Raw genomic sequence first — 25,207 nt, 5'->3', positions numbered from 1 at the left:
ACTGAAGAATCAACTGCGCTGCTCAGTCCGTTTCAGACAGAGAATCCACAATATCGCCACAACGACGGCCGGCCAATGTAGCGTCCAACAGGACAGGCATTATGCCACCTCGCTGTGTGGTTTTGGATAGCATGCCACGGTTCAGTAAAAGAGGAGTGATGTGCGTGATGGACAACTGCTTCCTAGATAATAACAGCTGTCAGTCAGGGTGCTGTGGAGCACAGCCAGCAGGCGCTAGGCTAAAGTCAGTGTTAGTCCACTTTGGAATGTGCCAATGAACCCTTTGTTAGCCTGGGGGTAAACTGCAGTGTGAAAAGTGCTATCAAATGTCTTAATGTTGTACAAAAGAAGGGGAGAAATAGCCAAAAAGAACATAACCAGAACACAACCACTTAACATGATCTGTGACGGGACCCACAGAAACGACTTCCTTTCCACTTCCAAACTTTGATTTCTAAAGTAAACCTTTCTTTAAACACGACGGTGAGGTGTGACTATTCATCCAAACCAGGTTTCTGTGTTTTATCCTTCACACTACCGTTGACTGGCGACAGGCCACGCACAGCCCAGTGGAGCACAAACAGTCGTCCTTGTAGCACATGTGACGGTTCAAATCAAACAAATGTTTCTGGATTTGCTTGTGCAACGCGGCCGTCTTGAAACAAAGACAGACGTACATGAATGTGAAGTCTCACTCAGATCTGTCAGCTCGAACTGACCTGAATGTCACCTCAGGGGAGCGGTGACATGTGAGAGACTGTGATATGAATTCTTGACTCCAAGCTCCACCCGTTAGTCATATTAGTTTGGTGCACACAGGTATGGATTGTGAAGGTCTTCTGTGTCTTTACCATCCTTCTTTAATGAGTCATCAGCTCACCCACAGGAGGAGCTCGGCAAACAACTTATAAGTTACCTATAAAACCTCCCATCCATCTCGTACTGTAAGACTCGAGCTCAGCTGGAGGGTTTCTAAAGAGTTAACCTGAGCACGTTCAAAGATGTGGTGAGCAACCGTTTAATTTCATTTTGTTTTTTCAGTCAACACCATTTAGAGCCCGAACCAACTTGGACACACATAAACACAGTCACACGCTTCAGTTCAGCCCTTCTACTACTGCACTTCCTGCGTAACCTTTGGTTGGCTTTCCTGAGGAATGTACACGTCGCTCCAAAAAGCCAATACTTTTTTTTTAGATTATTGTCATCTTTACAGTAGTCGCCACACCCGCCAATCATTACGCTGATTGCCCTCATTCTCTTGAAGGAGATCTCACTCAAACAGCAAAAAAGTTGTATTGTCTAATCTTTAAAAACAGCAACTTAAATTTTGTTCTATGTGCTTATTCTTTGATTCTTTCATTTTTCTGTTCATATCTTTTCTATCTTACAGCACCAGTGGGAAAACAGTTGAGGTTAGACAAAGAAACAGACTTCCAGAGTAAACAGAGGAAAAATTCAACCTGTAAAGTTGTGAAATCTGGTTCCACATGAATCCTTTTAGTGGCTGCAGTGTTACAGAAAAAACATGAAAACATCTCTCCACAAATTAGTTTTTACTAGATTCCTGCCGGGTGGGAGGGAGTGACCATAGAGATAAACCCCTCCGAGTAGGGTGTGTGTAACTTGCACTTTGATTTAGGTGTGATGTTTTACAACCGCACTGTAGGTCACGGCGAGCTGAGGAGCTCTCGCTGCTGAGCAAACAGCATTGTGTTTGACTTGAACCCTCAGGAGCAAGTCAACAGCAGGAAGTCTCTGCCATGGTTTCCTGTATGTGGTGCACTGCAAAAAAAAAAGACATTTAAGTGAGATGAAACATCTTAAATCAAGCGACACATGCTCGCTTGCTGCTCGCACAAGAATTGTTATCAGGATTACTAATTCAAGGCACTATTTGCTATTTTGTATTGAGCGTATTGTGCTTAGAATAAGTCAATTCCAGGGTATATAGCCTTATTTCCAGAAGACTGCAATAACATTGGGTGCTAAATGACTCTTGTGATGCACTTGACAGTGGAAAAGCAATCTCAGCTCACAACAAGAAGGTTGAGGTCTTGAACCTGCCGCTTGCTGCTGTTCTGTCTGTAATTCATGTGGCCACCTCTCCAAGGCGCACTAACAAAGTACATTTAAACACACAAAAAAATATCTGCTCTTTGTATCAAGACAAGTCTAAAATGTTTTAAATCAGGCTTTGTTAGCTTCAACGCTGCAAAATGTGACATCCTGGAGAAAGTATACTTACTCATTTATTTTAAATAACTTGGGAAGTGAAATTGTCCTGTTCTGCTGGCAGATAATCCCCGCCTTTTATTTATTTTGTTCTTGTTTTGACGAGCTGACTTTTTGCAGTGCGTGTGTTTAATATATATGTGTGTGTATGTGTGTGTGTGTGTGTGTGTGTGTGTGTGTGTGTGTGTGCGAGGCCCTTCATAGTTCCACTCTTGTGCCCGGGCAAATTCCTGAGCCCGAGCATTGCGGAGAAAAGGCCCCCTGTTGTCCGCCGCACATCAAAAGACTCTCTTGCTCTCATCACCTTGTAATTAAACAGACTGACAGACAGCAAAGAGCCGAATGTTTCTCTACCGCCGTATCTTTCCCCTCGTCCAACTCCCACTTTCACGGCCCAGAGAGACACGAAGAGTCGGTTCAGCTAAATGGAATGAGCCCCTCGTTTCTCCGTCTCGAGGTTACGCTTCCCTTCTCTTTCTGGATGCGACACAAATAGGCTTTCCTATTTGACCTCCTCTGCCACCCCCGCATATGGGGAATGTACTCTGGAATTCTCCCAGCAGTCCAAACATATTGGCAGGTTATTTTTAACAGCCGCTCTTGTTATAGATGCCCCGAGCCCCATGTTATTTTGTGTTTTTTACATACCACCATGCCATACTAAAGAGCTGATCGCAGATCACTTGAGACCCGTGTCAGTTAAAGAGGCTTTTTTGCCTTCTGCTGTAATTACAGACTCGGACTGAGTGTGCATCACTGAAGAGGAAAAGTGTCGGACGTAATGGAGAGTACTTGCTTTATTCAATGTATTACTATTGAATATTCCATTACAGATACTTTGATAATACTTTAAGTGTTTCTTAAAGGGGATATATCCAGATTTTTCACCAGATTTGTATGACTAACGTGTTGCACATTAACCTCTATCTTGGCTGCACCCTTGAAAGCCCACCCGGTCCCGTGTCCCATCCTAACCCTAATAATTTAATAACGAAACATAACTTTCTGTTGCCATCCTTGGAAAACAAATTAAGTCCAGAGAGGGCCCGACTCACAGGACTCAGATCCGACTCTCAGTGCTGATTAAATATGACTTGAGAGTTTGTTGCTGCTCAGCCTGTTTCTCGCCTCAAATGTTGTAACAAACACATTTTAGTGAACTGTTTAGCTTCAATACCACAAAGGTTTTCAACCTTTTTAGCAAAAGGAAATACCTGAGCACTTTTTTTCCCCCTAGTTTTGTTCTGGTCATTTCGCACCACCAGTACTTGCATCTTTCTGCTTCATAGGCAGATTAATTTTATGAGATCTTTCCAGTGGTGAAATACTTTAATGAGCAAACAAAAGCTTATCGTTTACTTGGTCAGGTTATTGTTGATTTATTACAGCTGTGTCTACAAAGAGGCAGACCTCCACAACAGACACACAACCCTGAGATACACAACACATGCTAGAGTTGTAAAAGGACCCATTTACAGATCCAGTTGAACCAGAGGAGCAATATTATCCTGCAGCAATTGTAGTTCTGGTGAAGCGACGGATGTAAGTCAAATATTCACTTGACTTTTAGCTCTGTTTTGGTCTCCACCAACTACTGAGAATAATCTGCTGGACTTGTTACTGCAGATGTTTGGTTGGGCTGCTACTGGACAGTTAAGATGAAGTTTCTCTGCAGAAAATGGCGTCTTGGTGCTGCTAGAAAAGGGGTTGTTGAGAGAAGTGAATTTCATCCACATGGTCACATTAAATGTCCACTTACATCCAAAACAACAGGAAAAACAAAGCTAAAAATCTGTGTTGAGTGGCTGAATGCAGAAATACTCAATGCATATTCTGTATATTAAAAAAAATGAATCATAGCTGTTGGTCAAACATCCAAATTACCTTAAAAAAATGGCTTTTACTGTAACATCTAGATTAAATCCCTGTAGCTCAGGGACATGGAACATTTCATCTCTTCAGACTGAAGTCTCAACATTCATGGGAACCAGCTCTTTCCTGCAGCTTCTGGACTTGTGCCAAAAACTCTAGAGTTTTCTCTCAAGAGGCCGTTTGGCTGCTCCGTCGTTGGGCTGTGAAAGTTTGTCAATTACTGTCAGCGCTGATAAAACAACAAGAAGAATAAGAAGAAGAGGGAGAAAGTGAGCGGGAATCCGTTGAGTAATCGGCCCTCGTAACTGTTGGGGAGGCAGAGAGAGGAAGCTGGAGACGAGCTGATAAGTCGCGTCGTATTCTGTGTGGTTTCCATACCAACTGCCAACCTCATGCACTGAGACCGGCTGCTGATCCGTCACATGACAAATCTTTGCCTCCCTAAACTTTTTAGCCTATAGATTATATTGGTCCAACATCAGGGTCCTGACAAGCTAGATAAACCACAGAACTGTTACATACAGCACAATGTGTACAAAGCAGAGGTCTTGTGGGTTGTTTTGGTTGATTGAGGGGAATTCTTGGGGGCGATCCATAACATTGATCTGTGACACCACTCCACAGAGAGAGGAGTGGGAGGATGATGCCGGGCGCTGAGGTCAGGATTCAGTCCTGCTGCCTTTCCAGCTGAATCATCGTGGAGTGAGGATGACGCTCAAATTCACACTTATTAGTTATTTCAAGTTCTTTATCTGGATCCAAGGAGACGAGCTCATCGCGCATGAAAACTGAAACAGACTCGGTTCAACACGCAGTTGAATCAACAGGAAATGTGTCAGAATTTCCTAACCTTTCATTGACGGTGACCTAATGCTTATACTAGAAGTCTGCCATTTATAAACTGGATGACACAGCATTACGTGTGACTCAGGAGCATATGATTTTTCAGATGTGCTGGATGATACGGGCCTTTTTGATTATTTCCACATGAGGTCATTTTTTTTAATCCACGTGCGAAAACAGTCCAGTCACTTGAGTAAGTCGACATGTGACATTTTTTTTTTTTTGTTACATGTTACATTTATCTGATATAGTACAACATCACTTTTCCACTGGCTGCATTAATATCATGTAACTTTGAGCTTTCCATCTGAACCCTGACCCACAGACAAGGCTGTCTGCACTCTACATCACTGTGTATTCAGTGTGTTTGAAGCATCGTGGCTCAGTTGTTGTCATCACTGTCTGTGTGTGTGTCTGTGTGTGTGTGTGTGTGTGGGCTGATTAAACAGTGGTGAAAAGACAAGAGGGTTTTGAGTGGCTTAAAAACATGTCAACACACAAACAAACAGGCTGTATTCACCTCTCATCTCTGTTTCTGTGCATCTCCTTCCCCCCATTAGCTTTTCCCTTAGTTGTGTCTCTAATAGCTCCGTCTCCATCGTCTTCTCAGATTGACGTAGAAAAATGAGAGGTGTCAACTCTGGAACTAACTGTATCGTACCTTGACCTGCTGGGATTTCAGTTTTCTGGCTCGGCCTTCCTAAACCTCGTTCACTCTCTTGTGGTTGTTCACATGACAACATGTTTTTGTTGTTGCAGAAAACATTAAACCTTTGTCGCGTTGTGTCTGTACGATCTCACAAAGACAGCGCTGTGGGGGGCTGGAAACGCAAACTTTTGAATTTGTGTAAACTTTTAGCATCGCTATATTAACTTGCAGTACACACTACAGCACCACCTCCTGGCCTGGCATGCATACTGCAGTGTTTTCAAACATTTTTGCAGCATCTGTTTGCACGATGTTGTCATAAGAATGCAGATGAAGCAGAAAACATGAAAAAAACATGAGCTCCTCTAACCATCAGACCACTTGCAGACATTTTAATTTTACTGGACGGACATCTTCATGAGCAGTGAGCTGGTTTTTTGTCCATTTAAAAAGGCAACAAAACAAAACAAAACAATCATGAATAAAGTACATAAACTCTCCTGTTTGTGCATGCTAACACTGTATATGTGAGTTTGTTTGAATCTGCCAAGCCAGGATTGTAAACAGTTAGGTAGACCGGGGCCAGAGGAGAGGGGCAGTCCGAGCGCGACCGGGCTGCAGTAGGAGGGGAGCTGTTAAACATCTGTAACACAGCAGGCCGACAGACAGCTGGACTTCACATGCTGATGACAGGACGCAAAGGACTGGCCTACGTTTGACCGACAACAGCGAAAGGCCTTCCCTCAGACCCGTCAAGGAGCATCAGCTGGAACTTCGGTCTCAAAGTCTAGCCGAGAAATCTGCTGAGTGTGAGTATGTGAGCTGTTTATTCATCACAGTTAATGGATTGTAGTTTGAGCCAAGATAAGGAGGGATAATGCAATCAAGAGAAAGAAAAGCAATCTGGCGTATTGTTTTAGAAACAACAAGAAGGGAATGTAATTGGGTCGAAGCCCAAGGTCCCATCTCTGAGAATGTCTCTTTGCTACGACATTATCTTGAATGCCGATTCATTTCACAGATCTCATATGAGTTCACTTCTGACAGCCACATCTGTTTTTACACTCCTGTCTGTGTTGCTCTGTGGATGGAGTTACTGTAACCCAACCACCCTCCATATTTGTGTCCTCTGGCCGAGGTCCTATCTACGGTCTTGGTATGCACTCTCGCCGTCTGCCGCGCTAACGTGAAGATAAGTTCGTGCCACTTTAACGACGGACGTGAAACGTTAGACGGCGCTCCAGATGCAACATAATTCGGCATCTCGGGTCTGAGTGTTTGTTATGTGGCTCTCTCTCTCTCTCCCCGGAGAGTTTGGCTGCGGCCCCGGCTTCGCAAACACAGTAAACTTAACACTCCCGTGTCCACTCAGCCCACTGATTGTCAGTGTTTTACAAACATTGACATATAAGGGATGGGAACAGGGAGCGCCTGCACAGCTACGCCACAGTTTTAACAAGAGTTCTCCTCTATAAGTCACCGTAAACCTTTAGCAGCTGACCATTTCACAGCTCGCATGATCGGGCCCGATGACTCAGTAAACACTCCGAGTGACCCCAGATTGAACACACGACAGATATCAGCGGCAACAAACAGAACAATCATATCTGACAAAGAGCTGCTTCTGTGCAGCTCAGGCGAGGAATGTCACATACTTTGATTGCAGCGCTGTGACTTACAGCAGCACTTGAGGGCTGTGATCTGGTCCTGTCACCGTCCGCTGCTTGCTAGCATGCGTGTGGACGTGAGCGCCGGCAGAAGGGCCTCCGTTTTTCACACCCGTGTGAGGAACACATGCAGAGGCATCCAGGAAGTGTGAGCTAAGTGGTGAAGAACAGAGAGTGGATGTTGACAGGGGTTATCTGAGGTCGGGTGGCTCCTCTGCTCCTCTGCCGGCCGGCTAATGCGGAGCGGAGAGTGCCCGTTTGATGCTGTGCCGTCCACTGAGGAAGTGCAGGAGGGTGGGACATGTTTGGATGTTTAGACAGGGAGGAAGATGTGTTTGATGACTTATAAACATAGTATAAAGTGCTATCAGAAACACATGAAGCTCGAACTGTATTTGGACGTAACGCCATAATTAAGATCCTGACGCTAATGAAGTCACTATTCCAACAATCTGCTTCAGGTGAATTATTACAGACGTTGGTTAATGTTGCGTCTCGTAACTCTTGAGTAGAGATAAGGAAGTCAACTCATTCTCTGTAATATTTACAGTTTTGTCCACTCCCCACACTCCTGGAATTCCATTCATTGCAACACCCATATTTATTAGACTTCCGTCGACATACACATGAAGAACAGGGGCTGCAGTTCAGGGTGGAACTCCATCCCACTCCCGCTGGAAGTGACTCATGTCAAACAGAGGAGAGCCCCAGATGCTATCTCTCTCTCTCTCACTGCGCCGGGTTAACCCATCCTCACTTTCACACATACTGTGAGTCACACGGGCTCAGGACCTGAATAGCAGCAGGGGGGGAAAAGACCCGCACAAAGCTTCATTACAGCCGTGTTGATGTTTCTGCTTTCCATGGTAACAAGAAGCTCAGATGACGAGGAAGTTTATCATTCTGGAAAAAGTCCAAAATATCGTAGTGTCACTGTGATGTGAACACAAACGCAGTCAAACACATGAAAGTTCTGATGAAGATGTTTTATTTTTTACTATTATATATTTACTACTTTACTCTATAAGATCGTCAAGCCAAAAATGTCAGGCGTCAAATCTGGCAGTTGTGTCAAACTGTCACTTAAAGTTCATTTTTTAGTACTAGTACTAAGAATATTCTGGTCATAATTTAGAAGTACGATAAAATACCACTTGAAGTTCTGCTGTAGGTGTTTTTGGTACTTTAAAGTTTAACTTAATGAATCACAGGGGATGAGTTCTTATTTATTGATATCTGTTTGATCTATCCAAAAAGATCATTTAAAAATGTTTGTGGGATATACTCAGTAGCACAGTGTAGAAATACTCTGTAACAAGAATGGATTCATATTTTTACTTCAGTAAAAGTTTAAATGAACAAAAGTTATATCATCTACTTTAAGTACCAAAAGTAGAAATTCTCGTTATGCAAAATGGGATAATTCAGAATAATCATCATATTATTGTTGTATATTTATTGATGCATTCATCTTTAAATCACTGTGAAGTTGAAGCTGGTAAAGATGGTTTAATAAACTATCTGCTGGGTAGTTCAATGAAGTTTCATTTAGATTTTTGTTCATTATATTTTGCATTATTAAAGTGAATCTTTAACTTGTGACTAAAGTTGTCAAATGTAGTGGAGTAAAAAGTATAAAGTGGCAGAAAATGGAGATACTCAAGTGAAGTAAAAGTACCTCAAACTGATACTGATCTGCAAATTCATCATTAGACGATCAGTCAGCATCCACACATGTAATTCCAGAGTATATCAGGATTTGTAAACACAGTAATATAATCTGTAAAGTGTCTCTGAGTGAAGGAACAAACAAAACCCTCGACAGCAGATCGCTGCTCTTAGTTACCACGGCAGCCAAACAATGACCGGCTCACTACACATACTATGGTGAGTTAGTAACTAAGGCAACCCATGCGCGATTACGCACGGAGCATCTATATTGGGAACCCTGGCTGCGGACCAGGAGGGTCACTCCATGACGCAGCGACGCACGCAGGGCGTTGTTCTTCCATAATGAGACACTTTATAACAGCACGTCAGCCCTGGCATCAATCTAGTCTGAGAGCGACTTGTAGGACTGAGGGACTAACCGCTGCTTCTGGACTCATTTGGGAAAACTTGCTTTTGCGTCTTGCGAGTCTGAACCTCCTGGTTTTTTTCTTGTTTTTGTGGGAATACAAGCTGCGCGCTCTCAGTAAGTTGGACTTTGGTCTCTTTCTAAACTTCCTCATGTTCAGCTGCGCTCAGTCCGTCCTGGCGGATTAAAAAAAAAAAAAAAAAAAAAGAAAAAAAGAGGGAAACGCACGCTTTTCTCTGGGATACCCGCTGCTCCAGTGCGCTCAGACTGAGGACTGAGCTGTGATCGCAAAAAAAAGCGTGTAATTTAGTATTTCAGTCGCTTAGACATCAGTTTATACACCTAAATGTACGTTTCTGTCTTCTTTTAAGTGGTTTTCATATAGTTTTGGAATAACCGATAGAAATAAACGCTCTTCGCTTCAGTTTTGGGGATGAAATCGGCAATTTAAAGTTATTCAAAGACAGATTACCACACAATAACAATAACGCTTCCAGACGTGTTTAAACTGGAGTAAATAATAACAAAAGATGTTGAGCTCATCCTAAAAGTTGAATCCTGTCGCCAAAACCAGCTGTTTAATGTCAACAGAAGGCGCCCGGAGACAGTTTCCTCACGCGTAAAACACGAAGAACGACTTTATTTTAGATGCAGTGTTATTCCTGTATAATCGTGGACAGAGACAGGTCCGGATGAAGTTTCTCTGAAGCCTCTGATCTGCTGCAGCGACACACCCATGTCCCACCAAGCTGACATCCACACACACACACACACACACACACACACACACACACACACACACGCTGACAGACACTCTCTCCTCTTCTCATTACTGTCCAGATCGTCTGTAAAGATGCTGCTCCTACTACTGGGAATCATCCTCCTGCACGTCGCTGCTCTGGTTCTCCTGTTTGTGTCCACAATAGTCAGCGTGAGTAAAAAACTGTCTTGTTGGTTCTTTTTTACATTAATCCGCAAAAACTGAGTTAAAAAGCTCTTGAAGCTCAGAGTCATCTTGTCCCTGCAGGAGGAAATGTTTGTCTCCATGATTTAACGGTTGTGTTTTTGGAGCGTGCCTTCTCTCTTCACTTTACTGACCCCAGCTTCATGTTGTTGACTTCAGGTCTGGACGTCAAGTGAAACTAGCACCTCAGACCTCTGGATAAACTGCACTGCTGCCAATGGAGGATACCACTGTGACCCGGCGTCAACTGGAGGTCAGACACCTGCCTAGCTTTGAACTATTCCTCCTTACAGACCGCTTTAACCACCTGTTCACTGTGTATCTTACTGTACAGTGGCTGATAGGGGACATTTAGATCATTGCTGTGAGGCTGTGACACATTCTCAGGATGTTTCTTCGCTGATAAATCGCTCCTCAGGTTTTCGTCGGACAAGATTATCTCGATAGCATTGAAGGCATCCACGGTGATATTAAAGGGAGGCTTGAACTTTGGAGAAATGACTTGCAGGAATTCCAGCATTCACCACCTGATGATGATGATGATGATGATGATGATGGTGGTGGTGTGGGTGTGTCACGGCTCCTCCGGGACTCTGGTGCCATCTAGGGCAGAGAATGTGGCGGTGCTGTTTTGAAAAGCGAGCTGATAGGCTGCCGCCGTATAAATAGTCGTGGTGTGATGTCCATATTCAGGGCTCACGTCGGGGGAGCCCGTGGCGACAGGGGCTGTGGACGATCAGGGTGGGGCTGCAGGGAGTATTTAAAGTTTTCGGTGTATGTGTGTGACAGAGTGTTTGAAAGCAGTTAGAGGCCTTGGACTACCTCACGGCTGATGGAGGGTCACGCCCAGTGTCAGATCAGAGCGCCCAGTGTTAGTTTGCAGGGATCACCGGGACAATTTAAGGCGGCAGCTGCAGCAGTCGGAGATTTATTTAGACACCTCCAACATGTTTGAATCCGATCCCTCGGGAGTAGATAGATATTTATGAGAAGATTCAAGCAACAAGTTCATGTGAGAGCGCTGAATGTTTTGCTGGCTGCAGCCGGGTGATGTCATTTGTCTAGAATGAGCGGTGCAGCAGCAGCAGCGGCAGCAGCAGCAGCGCCTGCGTGCCCTGCCAGGTAGTCCGATGGCGCAGCCGGTTTGTTTGACTTGCTTTCATAAGTGCACTGACGCACAGTGTTTATTTAACAAGGGCGCATGTGCTCGGCTCTGTGCTCTGGCTCCAGGAGATGGAAGATAGTGGTCTGCTCTCACATGGCGGGGGCCAAACCCTGCGTTCAAAAGGGGCCCTTTTTTAGAAGATTTGCTGTGCAATCAAGTTCTTTGTGCAGTGGATCATAATCACGTTCGTCGTGGGTTATTTTTAGAGCATTTTCTTGAAACCTCTGAGTCCTCCCCCCTCTTGTGGTCGCCTCGGTTACAAAAGATACTCGCTGAGATTCATTCTGATGACGCTCAAGTGAGATGTCACGGTTATCACATGCTGAGGTTGAGTTAAACATCACAGTGAGGGAGAAATGACCTCACAGAACTGACTCCCTCTAAAATTAGCCTTTTTTGAGGAAGAATGTCCTCTGAGCCGGCGCGGGCCTGCAGTACATAAACATGGAGAAGTAAATACTACAGCGGTTTCTTAGTTCTGTTGTGCACCACCCCTCAGTACAGTGGAGGGTGTAGGGGCCTCAGAATAGAAAGCAACAAACACCAACTTCCTGTTTGGACTCACAGTGAAATCCTTGTTCATCTGCATTGTAACACTACAATCATTAACCACAGCGTTCACGCAGACTGACACTTGCTTATTGGCGACGTTCTCGGCCCTGAGCTGCGCCTCGCGCTCGGAAATGCCCCGCGTCACTGTTTCCTACGAGCGGTCGGTGAAGGAAGGAAGGACGGCAAGATGTGTGTTTATCGGAGCAGTGATGGATTGTCGGTATTTATAGAAGAGAGCTATTCATAAGACGGGGATGGGACATTTCACCCGCTTCTCACAGTGCCATCACACGTGTCTGGGAACGGCGTCATTACAGTGGAATCTAATTGTTGCTCTGGTGCCGTTTTTTGCTGGATGGAGATTTGCAGCGTGTCAGGTTTCCTCCCATATCTCAACCCCCCCCACCCCACCTCCTCCGAGTCGATGATCATCAGGATGTACTGTAGGGTTGTTATTGTAGGTAACCTGATGCCAGGCTGCTGAACCCTGTACAATCACTCAAGATTCAAATCCATAACAGAGATATCGCTGTTGTCTCTCTCTTGGAGAGCTGCACTCATTCTTTGTAAATCTTCCTACTCAGAATAAGGAGTCTGTGAAGTGGTTTATTGTAGCCTAAAGCGTTACAGTGTGGTGAGTCAAAGTCATTAGATTACACAAAGTAAGTTGTCTCATTACTTAATCATCCTTTTTGTTGTTTGAACGCTGATAAATTATGCATCGGCCCCTTTCGTCCGTGTTGTAAGTGCCCCCCTCCGCCCCCCATTAAACCACAACATGCCTTTGATTTACATAATGCAGGTGGATCAATAAACCGCTGATGCCCGAGAACGCCGAAAGAAACGCGTCAGAGATTTGAATGTCTGTGGCGGCGCTGCACACAAATGGAGCCGTAATAAAACTTTTTATAGACTTGTCTGGAATATCTGATGAGTCTCAGAGAAGACAAAGGCGAATGGGTGGACCTCTGCAACGGCTGCCAATTGGTGCCGTAATAAAATTGCATTTTCACCGCTATTATGATGTGAACATGCACAAGAGACACACTGCAGAAGACAAATGCAATGAATACTAAAAAAAAGTGGTTTTATTTACATGCATCATCTGTAAACACATTCGATCTATGAGATGGAGTCGTGGATAACGGGTGTTGCAGTGTACCGGTTTTTGACTTTGCTCGCCATAAAACCAAAAACAAAGAAGATGATGCAGTAACAAGCTAGCTAGCTACCACAGTGTGCGGCTGCTGTGGATATAACAAGGAAAATCTGGATACAGCGTCTTTGGTGGAGCTGCATTCTACCTATGAAAGCTGCTCAGTTGCGCATGAAGCCAAAAACTTCATGGGTGTAGAATTGCCCAGATTCTCTGCGTTGTGGAGCCTCGCTAACTTGAATTTTGATATGATTATTTAATGGTGCAGCTCTTCTAGACCTTTCAAATATTACAGGATGAATAGATGGGGCTTTATCGCTAACAAAGATGTATCCTCTGTTTTACAGCCACTCCTGTAACAAGTCTTTTTCAGCCCCATTGAATCATGTGATGTTGTAATTCCACAATTTGGCCACTATGTGAAATTGGTTTTAAAGCCTGGCACTCGTCTTTGGGATGTTTGGTTGCTACTACTGCCACAAAAAATAACATCAGAGCGGATGACAAACAAGAGTGAGAGTCCCTAACTGCAACAGCAAAAACTTAGCTAGCCTGAGTTTTTTGTCCTTGGAAAATTCTCCATAGATATCGTGATAAAATTGTCGGAATGAATTATATGGGCCACGATAAACATGTAGTGAATATCTGACATTGGATACATCTGGTTAATGAGGTGAATCCTCAGATAGCCATTAGCAACCCTCAGATTGGTGTTGACTGGGAGAGAAACTAGCACAAGAACTTAGGAACCACCAAAAGAACCTGGCTGGGGGGCAATATATTGATATTATATTGTTATCGCGATATCAGACTGAATATCAACTTAGATTTAGGACACTATTATGTAGTGACATGGCAGCGTTGTCTTTTCCTTGTTTCAAAGGCCAGATTACAGTGAAGTGATGTCATTTTCTGAACATACTAGACTGTTCTGCTTGTTCTAAGACTTTTGAGGAGATTTCAAAATGTCGAGATATATATTGTGTATCGTGATACAGCCTAAAAATATTTCAAGAATACTTGACGACCATATCGCCCAGGCCTGGTCGGATAGATACAGATATACAGAGATAGAGATAGAGGGAGGGAGCTCTTAGGAAACCTGAGAGGCCACAGCGAGGCAGCACAGATAACTCCCAGACAAGAAATAAACCCTGCTTGGAAGTCCAGGGATTCCTGGCATGGTGGCACAAATGAAGCGAGCCAAACAAACACCGCCTCAGATAGGCAGCGCAGATAGACGGTCTTCCCTGTCGATACAGGTGTCTAATGGGTTAATGGATTCTAGCAGCCCGGCCTTGGAGGACTAGGAGTAACGATCGATGTGGTACATTTAGTCGTAGGTCCTGCTGTGTGTGTGTGTGTGTGTGTGTGTGTGTGTGTGTGTGTGTGTGTGTGTGTGTGTGGGATGCTTTTAGGAATAAGATACCCAGGTTCCATTGTTATGGATCCATTACACATTCCCAGAAGTAAACATAGCCAGGAGCTGGCTCATTACGATCTCTCTGAGAGGATGCTCAGAATCAGCAGACCGGTCAAAGCTCACTCCGGCATTTGTTTGTTCTCCACTCACCCTTCACACACTCGTTAAAGCCAACGTTGTGCACAAATGATGCTTTGGATGATGATGATCGGTTATTGACAACACTCTCCTCACCTCCTCCTTCCTCCCCTCTGCAGAGTGGATCCAGGCGGTCCAGGCTCTCATGATCCTGTCCATCATCTTCAGCTGCCTGTCCCTCTTCCTCTTCTTCATCCAGCTCTTCACTTTGCAGAAGGGCGGACGCTTCTTCCTCACCGGAACCTTCCAGATCCTCGCCAGTGAGTTCAGTCCGCCTCACGCACACTTCCCCACAAGTTCACTGACAACATAACAGAGATCAGATGGACATTTTACTGGATTAGATTCAGCTGGTATCATCAAAAAAACAGGGTGGATTGCTGGTAAACTACAACTAAACCAACTATATAATCCAAACAGTGTAAATAGATGAACTATACAATATTTATCTACCATTTATAAACAAAAATTGCAATTATACAGTTAAGAATTGCTAAATCAGTGGTTTATAAAGCATTTCATTGTTTGATAACAACAAAATAAATGTCAATTAGCCATGAATTTACCATTTATTAATGTTGGTTATTATAAAGTGTTTCTATGCTTGATCATACAGTCTATTACGGACCTATGCGAGGCGCCCGTGAGCCATTAGTTACTTCTGTTGCTAGTCACATAAATACTTAATTTAAAGGTAATTACTAATAAACAAAGTGGAGCAAAAAAATAAAAAAGTGCGATGTTCAACAAATGACAGTGAGATAAAACAGAGGAGGGAAGCAAAACCTCACGTCTGACTTGTCAGGAATGTGATTTTCAGCATTTTGTTGCATGACAAACTATCACTGCACAATCGATCACATGACTAATCATCTCTGATTCGCTCAATTAGGACAGTAACAGCTGAGCAGTCTGAAAATACGCCGCGTGCACAAAGCCAGGTAGAGAGACGAACCAGCGGCAGATGCTCACGCTGCGTCGGCTGTGGGAGAGGATTAAATTAAGAGTCCGAGCCAGTTACTAATGGTTTAATGCTCCACTTGTCTATTGTACTTCATGCCCTTTTAGTCAGAGCGGCTCCACTGCCAGTTCATTGTGCCTCGCTCTTGGCAGCCCTTTCCAGCATCCCAGGTTTGCTCTCTATACCGTGCCAGCGCATTTGCCTGGCACTCAGGTGCCCACTCAGCCAAACACACTGACACCGGGCCAGCTGCCAGCTGCACAAGTTGAAATGTCAGGGAGGCTGGCAGTGCGGGGGTCTGACAAACAAATCATGCCCTGTCAGACCATGGAGGTGGGCAGAGCAGGGAAAGGACTGGAAAGGCTGGAGCTGGAGCTGGAGCTGGAGGTGGAGGTCGATAAACAGGAAACACTATGATGTAATGTGGAGGGATGCCTTCTGGGAAACACTGACCTGCCCGCCTCCGCTGGGCAGACTGGGTTCATCCCAGGACACAAGACACAAGAGCACAGTCCTGCAGAGAAATATGATCTGATAATTGAACGAGCATCGTTCTCTTCCTCACTGCAGGTTTGTTCGTGATGAGCGGAGCCATCATCTATACGGTGATGAGTCCGGACTGGGTGCCGGAGGAGAGCGCCTTCGGCTACTCCTACATCCTGGCGTGGGTCGCCTTCCCGCTGGCGCTGATCAGCGGACTCATCTACGTCATCTTGAGGAAGCGAGAATGAGCCGTCACTCAATCCCAGTGTTCCCAGTAACCCCCCCCACCACCACCACCACCACCACTGCAAGCGTCACCAGTCCCCCCTGAGGCGTCGGCTCTGACGCCTGAGTAACAATGGAGCCACCAGGCCAATTACATCACAGAGATTGGGGGGGTTGTAATACCAAAAAATCAACATGCAAACCAACACAAAAACAACCAATACTGTCTCAGTTAAAAGATGTATATAGTATCTATGGTTTAAAACCTATTTATAACACTTTTTACATATATGTACATAGTTTTTGTGTTGCTCTGTCGACGGATACTCGTATGAGCTTTGTTTCAGCTGATTAAGTGCCTCGTGTTTGTTTGTAATGATGAAATAATTAGATGCTACTTTGTCGTGTTTCTTCGTCGCCTTTTTTTGTTTTGTTTTGTTTTTGTTAAATTGCCAAATAATGAGTAAAAAAAAAAAGTTTCTTGGAGTATATTAACCAAAGTGCATGTATAGAAATAGAAGGATTAGAAGATTACTTTTTTCTTTCTTTTTTTTTTTTTTTTTTTGATGGGCTTGCTTTACAAAAAAGAGTGGTAACATCCGTGGACCTAGCGTTAGCGTTAGCATTAGCATTAGCCATGAAGTCACAGATCTGGTCCTTTTTTTTCTATTTGTGAATTTGCAAGTTTCAGTTTGTTTTTATTTTATTTTTATTTTTTTTTTCAGTATTTTTGCTATTTTCTTATTTTCAACAAAAAAGATGGTGCTATGTATTTATCATTCCTATTAATGACAGCAAAAAATCATTTTACGAACAGAGTTACTTTTTGTTTTTATTGTTTTTCGAGTCGAACGGCTCGCCATGAGTTAAAGTGAGAATCAGACAGAGGCGCACCTGTACGTACAGTGGCTTCTCTAGGGAACACAGCCGGTTTCACATTGCAGTGTCCAATTTATTGTTCTTCTTCATCATCAGCTACTGTAAAAAAAAAAAATAATAATAATAATAATTGAGTTTTGGGGTGGGTTTATTGATGAAGTCGTTTGGGAATGTCAGTATTATGTGAAGACAGTGAAGTGTCTTTGTATACGCTTCGTTTCCCCCTCGTTCTGATGTTCGTGTTCGCCTCTGCTGAAGCCAAATTGAACACCAAAAGAAAACAACAACCGTCACAGCCTGATTACAAAAGTCCACATTTGCCACCAAGTTGAAGCCATAAAAGAAAAAAACACCAACGCGATAGGATGAAACATTTAGTATTAACTCTACATGTGAGTGAGAAAAAGGACGGAGAGGTTTGCAGTGATGATACAAATGTCTGTTTCACATACTTGAAGTTTGACACGCTGCCCACTGACGTCGACATGTTTTTGGTTTTTTTTGTCTTTTTGTTTCCTCTTCTACTGTATAAAACACTGTTTATATGTTGTGCATAACAGACGTGGATGACAATCTTAGCCAAAAAGAAAAAAAAAAAGACACTCACTTACTCAATAAAAAAAACTACTCTCACATTATCTAACATTGTGTATTCCACTGTTGCAAGGGACTGGATTCACGCTAACACTCGATGCATGATGAGCAAATATTACGTAATGCAGAAATTCGAGTCATTTTCTGGGCTGCCTGTGGGAAAAAAAAAAACACAAAAAAACTGCCAGTAAACGGGGATAGACGTAAGATGTTAAAATGAAAGAATCATTTGTGGCGGTGAATCCGTTATGATTGGCGGCAGCTGCGTGTTCGTGGATCAAAGATGTCAGCAAGTGATATTCGGCGTGTAAATTCCCGGCCGAGCGAGTTCTACCTTTTGCGGCACGCGATCAAAATCGAGCTGCCTAGTGCACGCGGTTGCAAATGCTGCATGCGACTTGTGTTACACGCACTGGGCGGCACAGGCATTCAAAACATGCAGCTAGTGTTTCAGTGTCAACAGTGTCTCTCTCCCCCCCAGCATCAGAATTAAGAGGACTTCTTGGCCGCGTCTCGAACACTGTAAGCAAAGGGTCTGTCCCGCGCTCGCCATCTCCTGTGAGCGACATCGTGGCGAGATTAAAGTATTTAAACTCAGAGCTCACACTAGCCAGTCTGCTGTGGTCCTTTACGCATGATGCTCATGGTTTGGGTTCAGTTAGAAGAGATCTCCCTCTAATGACAACTGCCCTCCTCCTCCTCCTTTTTTTTTTTTTGTGTACAACGACAAAAAAAAATGTTTATGCCATGTTTACACCTTAAAACTTCCAGATGCTCTCTTGATGTTACCAGCTTTGAGTTTAATCATTAAAGGATGTTTCTGACCACCACTACAGAGCTTTTTTCCTTCGTGTGTGTGTGTGTGTGTGTGTGTGTGTGTGTGTGTTTCGATGCATTTCTGGAGAGGCGACAGTTACAGTGACGGAGGACTCGACTGTCACGAGCGCTCACAGATTAAGGCTAATGGTTTGTGATGATATCTGTTCCTTTTTAAAGACAACAGTCGGGGCCGTGAGCAGCCCTCCTGATGATAGGCATCTAAATCTCCGGCAGTGAAAGAGTACTCTGAGGAGGAGGATTCTTTGCTGCAGGCCTGAGAGGTCACTGCCTCCCACTGCCTCCCCCCTCCTGACTGGGTGAAACGGGGACGCTGCTTTACGATCTGTGTGTCTAGAAATAACTGTGTGTGTGTGTGTGTGTGGTTTCTTTCTCCCAATATCACACTCTTCTTTGTTTTCAGTTCATAATATAATAAAACACCAAATCTATTCCTTGAGGTAAGAGTGGCAGTAGGTCATGTCTTTTGAAATGCCGCCACCTGCTGGTTGCACATAGTAACAACAACAAAATCCACACGTCCCACCAGGTTAGCTAACACTGCCTCCATGTGGAGCAACATGAGCACCACAGTTCAGTCCACCTTGATATTCTGGAGGCAGTGGGAGGACTCTCTTGGGTTCAGATCATTTTTCCCTTATTAAAACGTGTTAAACCTCATTAATTCTATATATGATCATTAAGCCTCATCCAGAGCTCAGCTTGTTTACGTGGGTGGATGCACTCTTCCATTAGCATGCACACATGTGATAGAGCAGAGGTGATTTCTCTCACTTGTCTGCTCTCTATTACCCTTCAGTCAATCTAATGAACGCTCCTCCTCCTCCTCCTTCACGGCCATTACGAAGGATTTTATGGCACGACACATCATTAGAGGAAAAAGGCCTCCTCGCGTTTGATTAATTATTTGATAAATTCAGACAAAACGTGGTGTCGCAAAATAAAGTATGCAAGGAGAGGAGTATGGTAGGAGGTCTGTGGTGGGTCAAACATCTTCAATCTATCACAGATTATTGCAAAGCTCAATTCAAAACACCCAGATCTGGAAGATGTGATGTAGCTTACAGTCTCCACCTGCTGGCCGGTGAGGTCCAGTGGAGCCCCGAGGGGTCGGTACTGTCACTCTGACAGCCAGCATGAGCTTCCATAGCTTCAGTGAGCTTGAGTTGGGTCAGATTACTTTGAAATGTAGTTAGTAAATGAATTAAACTACATGACAAATGTTGTTTTTAGTAATTGAACCCATCAGATTACAAAAAAAACACAATTGAATTACTTACAAAAGCTACATTTTGCACTTTGATCTAAAATTGGACGCTTCCACAAAGTTCCACAAATATTCACAGTGTTCACCTGAGATGAGCTCGAAGATGACTCACCTGCATTTCACTCTCATCAGTGATCACACTATTCAGGAACGCCTCGTCCTCTCACATGGAGGTCTGCTCGTTCGGCACGTTCAGATTTAGGGTTATGTTATAGTTGTGCAGTGGTTAGCACTGTTGCTAACAGGAAGAATCTCAGAGCCTTTCTGTGTGGAGTTTTCATGGGTTTCCTCCGGGTCTGTTCCCCTGACCAAGACACTGGCTAAGATCCGGAGTTGGTCCCGGGGGAACTGTGGCTGCCCACTGCTCCGTCTGGACGGGTTAGATGCTGAGTACCAGTGTCAAATTTGCAAATTAGACTGGATTACATTCAAATATATAGTTTTTGGTAAAAAGCTTAAATGTAGAACACAACATTCGTTCTGTTGCTTTTCGTCTGTTCACCTTGCAGACAAGCTTTCTTTTGACAACAAACGAACAATACAACGGTAAAATAAGTTGCATTACTTTGATGAAGTCTTTAAAATAATAATATCAACTTTAATCTATTACATTTCAAAAAGCAACTTTCCAGACACTAGAAATGGTCGTCAGCTCATTGATTCAGAATTTTCATTTGATTTGTCACCACTCCTACCAAAATGTTGATCTCTTATGTATTCAGGAAAGATAGTGAAATAAATGAATTGAGAAAAGCAAAACAGTAAAGGATGAGAGTCGTCTTCTCTCTGGGATCGGGATAACCGACCAGGGCTGTGACCCCAAAATGTATTCCTGTCTCTTATTTCGATTCTCTGCCAGCTCTTCTTTAGACCGACTGAACCTTTTAAATGACGACAATGTGTGGCGGGACAAAGCTGACAAGCAACCAGACATATTCATCATGTCACCCTGAACCAACACCAGTCTGGAAACATTTGTCCGGTCTCCGTCACGTTAACTTGAGAGAAACATTCTGTCGTTTGATAAAACCACCAACCGGGTTTTTTAGCTGTTCAATGAACAACAGAAACTCAAGATTTTAGACACTGTGTTTTTTTTGCAAATGTTTAAAACAGCAGAAGAAATCAGTGCATTGTGTCTGTCGAGCATTGACTGATACGCATTATTACCTTAGTGCTTAATAGGTGTCTGGGGGTTCCACACATCATTGCTTCGCCGTCATGGGGTCAAAGACAAGCTTTTAAAACAATCACTTTTCCCATTAATGCCTAAAAAACTCCCCCTGTCTTGTCCTCTCCCATCCAATGTCACCCTCACCTCCTGCACCCCACCCTTCTTTTTTTTTTTTTTTTTTTCCTCGAGCCTACTGGGAGATAGTATTTTCTAATTTCTGGAACACAATGAGGGGGATGCAAACAGAAGGTCCACCTTAATCTATCACAGCTCCTTCAAGGGTGCAGGGGGTGCACGGTGACAGGCACAAAATCGTGGAGCCGGTGGGGAGGAGGGCAACAGAAGCAATTAAGGCTCATGAAATGCAAATGGTGCTTTATGTAAGGGGCCGAGGTTGGGGAGGAGGGCTCGCTCTCTCCTCGTCTTGCTGCCATCTGCTTGCTATCACCACCAGTGGAAGAACCTCTGGGTCTCGGTAATTTGTAGCTTTAATAATTTGCTCCCTAGGTCGGAGGAGGAAGAAGGAGAGATGGGGCTGAAGGGGCCGAGGACGTGCAGCTGGCGAAGATTAGATTTAGATTAGCTGGTCAGATCACATGGAGAGCTGACCCTCTTACACTTTAGCACGGGCATAAACACACTCGCATGTTCACACGCAAGCATGCGCACATATGCATCACATGTGCTGGCATACGCGTACGCTCACTCTCGCTTCCACTCTTGCACAATACTCGCCTATGCGCCATCAAAGTTGACCCTGATCCAAGGTGTACTTCGAGCCAAGTGGGTCCATAAATCCCAGAGGATGTCTAGAGGTTAGTTAGGAACATGATCCCGGGCCGCTGGGGGCTGAGCCGTAACCTCAAGAGCAGATTCAGGGCCCGACTTTCCCCGGAGCGCTGTTCGAAGGGGTCAAAGTGGACACAGTGTGTTTTTCTGCCTTTTTTCCCCCCAATGACACAGTCACTCATTCGTCACGCAGAACAGAAGGACCTTATTGAAGACCGTACGCTCTCCCGATACCAACCCTACCAGCCCATTCCCAAGGTCAAGACTGGGACAAGGTCATCACCACACACACCTGACCCCTGACCCTGTGGGCGTCCATCTTGCTCAGGAAATAAAGCAGAGATTGGCAGCTGATGGAGTCGAGGACTAAATCAACTTCAGCCTCTGCCATACATCAAAATCACTTCCACCGTCGCACACTGACACGGAGGCCCTAATCACTTTATCGGTGATGAAAGACGAGTAGAGGCACAATCAGATGGATTGTGTTGGATTTCTGGCACGCAAATGCGCCCCTCAGTCTTTGAATGCGGTCGGACGATGACTTCAGCATCAGCGAAGGCACCTTTAGCAGCTGGGGAGCATCAGCGAACACATGATAGCCAACAAAACGACTCATGAAACTGAAGTTGCGCTTGTAACCCTTAAACTGACGGGGAACTGGAGCCACACACGTGTTTGACTCAGGAGGATTTCTTAAAGGAGACACATCATCCTCATTTTTAAGTTCATAATCTTATTTTGGGGATTACTAGAATACGTTTACATGGTTTGATGCTCAAAAAGCTTTTCTCATTTCTCCCAGCTCTGCAGCTTTCTAAGCCCCTCCTCCTGAGTACTCAGTCTGCTCTGATTGGTCAGCTCACACACACCTGAGCCAGTACAACTCACTGTATCTCTAGTTGTACTTTCAACCTCAAGTTAGCTGCACTTCTACCATCAATTGAGGCATAAATCATGCAAATGTTTGACATGGTGAGGGGCTACTGATGAGATGTTTCAGTGTTTTCTGTGGGAGAGAGGAGCTCCCGCTGGCGTGGACGTTTGGCTTTTAAATTTTCAGGATCTTTGACATGCTGGAATCAATATAACACACTGAAGGACTTTGACAGCCAGTCAAACAATATGGATCACATGTGTTGTAGCATGAATGACGAGAAGTCACGCATGAGCCACATGCCACACACGACAGTCAAAGCTTGTGCCTGCGCCGGACTTTCATTTCAATGCAGCCCGCTCTGACACAGGCGCGATAGGAATCTGTCGGCTCTATATGGAGCAAATAACAGCAACGATGTGCCATCGTAATTATAGCATTTAATACTCACACCACACACACACACACACAGACACACACAAAGGAAAGAATTGGGTGCAAAATTGCAAGCTGGGGAAGACAAAAAGAGCAGCCAGAAAAGTTTCATGCCTGGCATTGAGCTGAGCTGAACAAGGCTGCTTTTACTCTCCGCAGACAGACAGACAGACAGACAACTCTCATGAGGTCCAGTAAAGCTTCATTCTGGCAGGATGGACGGCAGTAAAAAGCTCTGTGAATGGTGTGGATGAAGCCTCGTAAATTCCCCAGGCAATAACGGGGGGCCTCCTATGAGAATGGAATACTCAGCAGCCAAGTTATTTGGAGCCGTGCTGCATTTTAGACTCTGACAGCCCCATTCATTCGAGGTTATGTAGATACTTTTTTTTACGATCTCTCCATTCCACTCTTCTATAGCACACACACACACACACACACACACACACACACACACACACACAAATTAGACTGTAGCAAGTGTTCGCACACACATATATGTACACACACACACGAGGCGGAGATTGAGAGGTACGGGCAATAACATTAAGCAACCGCAGCGTTGGACTTTACATCTAAGTGCAGCAAGTTCTCTGCCCATCATGGAGGGCAACAGGCACTAAATCAGCCCGATGGAGCGAGGAGCAGACAGCTATATGAGCCGGAGATAAAAACCGCCGGGACAGTTCTGGGATGACAAAGAATTAGAAGATCAAATTCCTCCCGGTGTGCATCTCTTCTGCATGGACCGGCACGACGCCACGCACGCCTCTGCTTCTGCAAAGTTCAGCAAAATGGCTTGGCGCCTTCAAACCTACAGAGCCTGGAGACTCTATAGACAATGCACCGCCTCGTCATGTTTATCAGTTTATAGGTTATATCAGCTCTCTTCTCTGGATTAACTAGTCTATTAATATGACTAACATAACTGAATGTGATCATTTATTTGATCAAATCACAAAGTAACCTCATGCATCTGTCCTGCGCTTTTGCTGCCACTATCTGGACAGTCTGTGTGACAGCATCACATTTTTTCTTCTGCAGTGACAAATCTGTATCGGCAGCCCGAACAAAGCACGTCCTACAACTCTTAAAGGACACCCTGAGATGAATAGCCATGTGATTTATTTACAGCTCTGAAAGGCATAAATACAACTCCCTAATTATGATATCACTCTGCTTTTGAATAATTGAGCTGATTTAAAAAAAAAAAAGCTCTCAAAGAAATACAATCTCTTGTCCTTAGAAACACTGAGACTCTGACCTGGAGGCTAATGAAACTGTGATTAGTAAACCTAATTAGTCAGCTACTTTCCCCAAGCTTTCGCATGTTCTGAAATCACCATTCATGTACGTGGACTAGAGACGGGGTGATTAGTGGAACAAAGACGAATGCTGTAATCTCCTCTCAATGGAGTGTCTGCCGTGGCCCATCAGGAGATTGCAAACCCCGGTGCTGATAGCGAAAGGGGGGACTGCCGGGTGCTGGTAAGTGCCCGTGTAGCTGGGAAGACGCTGGAATCCCGGGACAAAGGAGCGAGGGGCCGAGGGGAAGATAAGACAGGACACAGTGGCATGAATATCCACCGCAAAGGCCGCGCTGCATTATGCATGCATGGCAGCAGAACAAAGAGAAAACATACAGTATGCTGTATATGTACACAGGCGTCACATGTTCAAAAAAACAAACAAAAAAAACATCTCATTAACATGCAAATCTATAAAGTCGCCTCGATACATTTCATTATTTCATATTATCCCCATCAAGACGGTGCCAGTTCCCAGCTGCAAAGACACAACACGGCCCAGTTCACAGTGAACTATTCACCTCTCATAATGAGAACAGCTCAGAAAAATGCTTCTCAGAGAAGAAAGCAAAGAGAATAATTATCCTCTGACCGTGCACCATCAGAGCAAGTAGCTAAATAAATAACTAGAATGGCAC

At 44.3% G+C, this 25,207-nt stretch overlaps 1 protein-coding gene and 1 long non-coding RNA gene across 3 annotated transcripts in view; one reads left to right on the top strand and one right to left on the bottom strand.

Moving 5' to 3' along the window:
• Positions 1 to 1,539: 1,539 nt before the first annotated feature.
• LOC119009772 overlaps positions 1,540 to 25,207 on the bottom strand; it is a 124,140-nt gene continuing 100,472 nt past the window's right edge. Inside the window, exons 3-4 of the long non-coding RNA XR_005071818.1 lie at positions 14,838 to 15,042; positions 1,540 to 1,785 (exon numbers count right to left, since the gene is read on the bottom strand). This is a non-coding gene — a long non-coding RNA (uncharacterized LOC119009772). The remainder of the gene's footprint in view (positions 1,786 to 14,837; positions 15,043 to 25,207) is intronic.
• On the top strand, positions 6,255 to 18,713 carry pmp22b (peripheral myelin protein 22b). Of its 2 annotated transcripts, none has more exons than XM_037081344.1 (5): positions 6,255 to 6,408; positions 10,184 to 10,274; positions 10,467 to 10,560; positions 14,861 to 15,001; positions 16,273 to 18,713. In XM_037081344.1, the coding sequence occupies exons 2-5, from the start codon at positions 10,197 to 10,199 to the stop codon at positions 16,431 to 16,433; spliced, it is 474 nt and encodes a 157-aa protein (XP_036937239.1). In that variant the 5' UTR covers positions 6,255 to 6,408; positions 10,184 to 10,196; the 3' UTR covers positions 16,434 to 18,713. The 2 variants fall into 2 exon arrangements, with proteins under 2 accessions (XP_036937239.1, XP_036937238.1); XM_037081343.1 differs by lacking the exon at positions 6,255 to 6,408 and adding an exon at positions 9,220 to 9,460.

The sequence above is a fragment of the Acanthopagrus latus genome, chromosome 20, assembly GCF_904848185.1.
Source record: "Acanthopagrus latus isolate v.2019 chromosome 20, fAcaLat1.1, whole genome shotgun sequence".
NCBI lineage: Eukaryota > Metazoa > Chordata > Actinopteri > Spariformes > Sparidae > Acanthopagrus > Acanthopagrus latus.
The sequence above is the reverse complement of the archived record's forward strand: the minus strand, read 5'-3'. Positions and strand labels throughout refer to the sequence as shown.

What these genes read in the sequence shown, in the direction of transcription:
- pmp22b (XM_037081344.1), top strand. Translation starts at nt 10,197, where the DNA reads ATGCTGCTCCTACTACTGGGAATCATCCTCCTGCACGTCGCTGCTCTG. An exon ending in TTGTGTCCACAATAGTCAGC is followed by an intron (nt 10,275 to 10,466) that starts GTGAGTAAAAAA and finishes TGTTGACTTCAG; the next exon opens with GTCTGGACGTCAAGTGAAAC. An exon ending in TGACCCGGCGTCAACTGGAG is followed by an intron (nt 10,561 to 14,860) that starts GTCAGACACCTG and finishes TCCCCTCTGCAG; the next exon opens with AGTGGATCCAGGCGGTCCAG.